General features: G+C 43.1%; 1 protein-coding gene across 1 annotated transcript; it reads right to left on the bottom strand.

The window, feature by feature from the left end:
• Positions 1–429: 429 nt before the first annotated feature.
• On the bottom strand, positions 430–2847 carry LOC5521864 (zinc finger CCHC domain-containing protein 24). Its single transcript, XM_001641466.3, has 2 exons — positions 2654–2847; positions 430–786 (listed from the first exon to the last, which is right to left on the bottom strand). Exons 1-2 carry the CDS (start codon positions 2666–2668, stop codon positions 520–522), a joined length of 282 nt encoding a protein of 93 aa, XP_001641516.2. The 5' UTR covers positions 2669–2847; the 3' UTR covers positions 430–519.
• Between the last annotated feature and the right edge of the window lie 78 nt (positions 2848–2925).

The raw sequence follows: 2925 nt of genomic DNA, 5'->3' as shown, positions 1-2925 counted from the left end.
GCTGCGTGAATGTGACACACTGATGGCTCTCATTCGATAGAGTTTATCCTTTATCGCTATTGATTAAACACGGAAAATATAGGGGGCGGTGGAACTAAAGACTCTGTTGACAATCCTTACGAGTTCCAATCCTAAAAGCTATTCCCTTAATTGAAGCTGCCCCCGAAATGGGGGAAGGGGGGGGGGGGGAGAGGAAGGCTGCCATAGGTCCTCTATTAGTCCCTTCGCTATATACCCTTCCAGGCCAGTGTAGCCTGGTTTAAGCCAGGGGGTGTCGACAGGTGCGCTGTTCGTATCCCCTCGGTATATCGGACGTCCATTCGCCAAGGTCCTTGTAGTCTGGCAAAATAAGCTGTCCCACAGAAATAAAATTTTAAAAAGTTATTAGTAAATAGTGTCTATATCCATCCCAAAAATAAAATCACCAGGTACATACAAAACCATTTATTCAGACACAAAAACACAGCAATGATTAGCATATCATCACAATTAAAATTAACTGTCGTCATAGGAATGTTTTTAACGCCGGTAATAATTGGTGCAAGGTCGCCCAAGCTGACGGCACTTTTCGCAAAGGGACTGGGGGTGTGGCTTGGACTTGTCAATCTTATCCTCGTCGTCTTTGCTACTCCTCTCCAGGGGCCGCTGGTGATGGGGGTAGATCATTATATCACATGTTTGACACTTCTGTCCCGTGTTGGCCCAGGAGTTACCGCTTTGCCATGAACGACTGCACTGGTGACAGGTAAATTCGCCAAACACTCGTCTTTTTCCTTGGTATGGGGTCTAGGACGAAAAAGTTGATTGTATTATATCTTTTAAGTACAGTATATACCATCGCATTTCAATAAAGGCTAACAGTAATTATCATTCCTTAGAAACAGTTGAGAGAGAGTTTCTCTTGAGAGGGTAGATGGGCCACATTTATACATCAAAAAGGGTTGAGCAATGGCTATCGAGAGGAAGGGGGATACAGATAATATAGGTGGTCGAATTTGATACCCAAAGAGATAGCATCAGGCGCGTACACAGCGGCCAAAAAGTAGGTCATTTCGTATTAAGAAATCTTCAAATACTATGCTTTTTCCATATGATACCGATGACTGCGCCCCCCCCCCCCCCCCCCCTCCCTTCGTCCAATCCTGGGAATAGCAGTTGGTCGAAGTTTATGCCCTGAGAGATAGCTGAATCGAAAAAAATCCTTCAACAACCCCTAAGGGATAGCAGTCGGTCGAAATTTTATACCCTAAAAGATAGGACGATCACACCCGACTACTTTTCTGGGGTGCTTTATTCAACAAATGTTTAACTCGCCCAGAAATTATTTATTTTTACAGACCCGTCAAAAAATTCAAACGCAAAATCTTTTTCTTTTGGTAAAGAAGGGCTGTTCATTGGGAGCTGGGCATATTTTGACAGAGAAGGCTTAATTGAATCAAAACGAAAGGGGAGGGAGGGATCCTGTTGATGATTCAATGATGCCTCATACCCAGGCCCTTACTAGCGTGACCGGACTTAGCGAGCAGGGGTTGCCCTAGTATATTCCTCACTTGTTTTTACTGACTTGAGACGCCTGGGTGCAGGGCAGTTCAATGTTCACCAAGATATTATAATCGAAAGTTCATTTACTATCCCGAGGGGGGGAAGGGGGCGTGAGGATTTTGATAAAAGTAAGGGATAAAATTAGTTGTCCCCCCCTTCAGGTGGAACAAAATTTTCCATGCCCCCCCTTATGCTTCCCCCATAATTTCGGTGCCCCCCCCCCCCCCCCTAGAGAAAACCCGAAGAAAGAAGGAACAAAGGAGGGAATAGCAACGACAATGTCAAAGGAACGCGCACAAGAGATTAGCTGCAGGCTGGTGAGAAATCACAGCAAGAGAAAGAAAGACAGAGGAAGACAGCAAATTAGATATGAGCGAGGATATTGATGACGATGAATGAGCGCTTGTAGCATTAGAACGTTTTGTTAATTATTTCAAATATGGAACATAAGCATATAGCGGAAACCATAAAATAAATAGGGTGTATACCGGTTTGCATTGCATTAAAATTAGTTTAATACGTATCCTGGACTCCTGGATTGTACATGCCCAATAACTGCCCTCAAACCGAGACTCCATGAACCAAGAATTCTGATTTGACACTTCGTCAAATTATATATAAGGGACAACACCCAAATGCCCCCCCTTTTTTTAATCCACACACTTTCGACGCCCCCCCCCCTCCTTTAGACCTCGGAAATTTCTCGAGCCCCCCCCCCCCCCCCCCCACAGTATCCTCACGCGCCCCCCCCCCCCCCCTTCGGGGTAATAAATGAACTTTCCCTAACAATGCGAATGAGATTTCATATCCTGACATTCGAGAAAGAGTAAGACCCAAAGAAGAGATTTCCTATCGTCATCAAGATCTGAAACGGGTTTTTAAACCTTTTCAGAGTGTATAAATCATAATGTTTATCTTTTTTGTCAGAAATTGATTGTGTGAAATACTGACATTCGCTTCTTCAATCCTTGTTGGATTCCGTTTGAAGATAACTAGTCCTATTGAAGAGGGAAAGATAGTTCACAAAACTTACCTTATGTAACGAAGCCAGCCGTAAATATTGGATTCCAAGTTCAAGTCTCTCGCTAATTTTTCATTTAAAAAATCTCACCTTGTTTGTGGACATTTCGTCGTATTGAATCCCTGACGATGCAAATTCAGCTTCAACCTTCTCTGTGATTTCTTGAAATTTTGAGGCGTTGTCATTGATAAGGTTTCCAAGAAATAGGGTTTGGAGTGTAACTCTTGTCTTTTCGGGCGGGTAGGGAGAGGTTTGATTGTAACGTGTCTAGATTTTGATAATACAACACGAAAGCGGCTTTCAACGATTGGGCGGTCATATATATATATTCAATAGTTAAAACTATTGAATATATATACATC

Source organism: Nematostella vectensis, chromosome 2, assembly GCF_932526225.1.
Source record: "Nematostella vectensis chromosome 2, jaNemVect1.1, whole genome shotgun sequence".
NCBI lineage: Eukaryota > Metazoa > Cnidaria > Anthozoa > Actiniaria > Edwardsiidae > Nematostella > Nematostella vectensis.
Note: the sequence above shows the minus strand (reverse complement) of the source record. Positions and strands in the feature narration are given on the sequence as shown.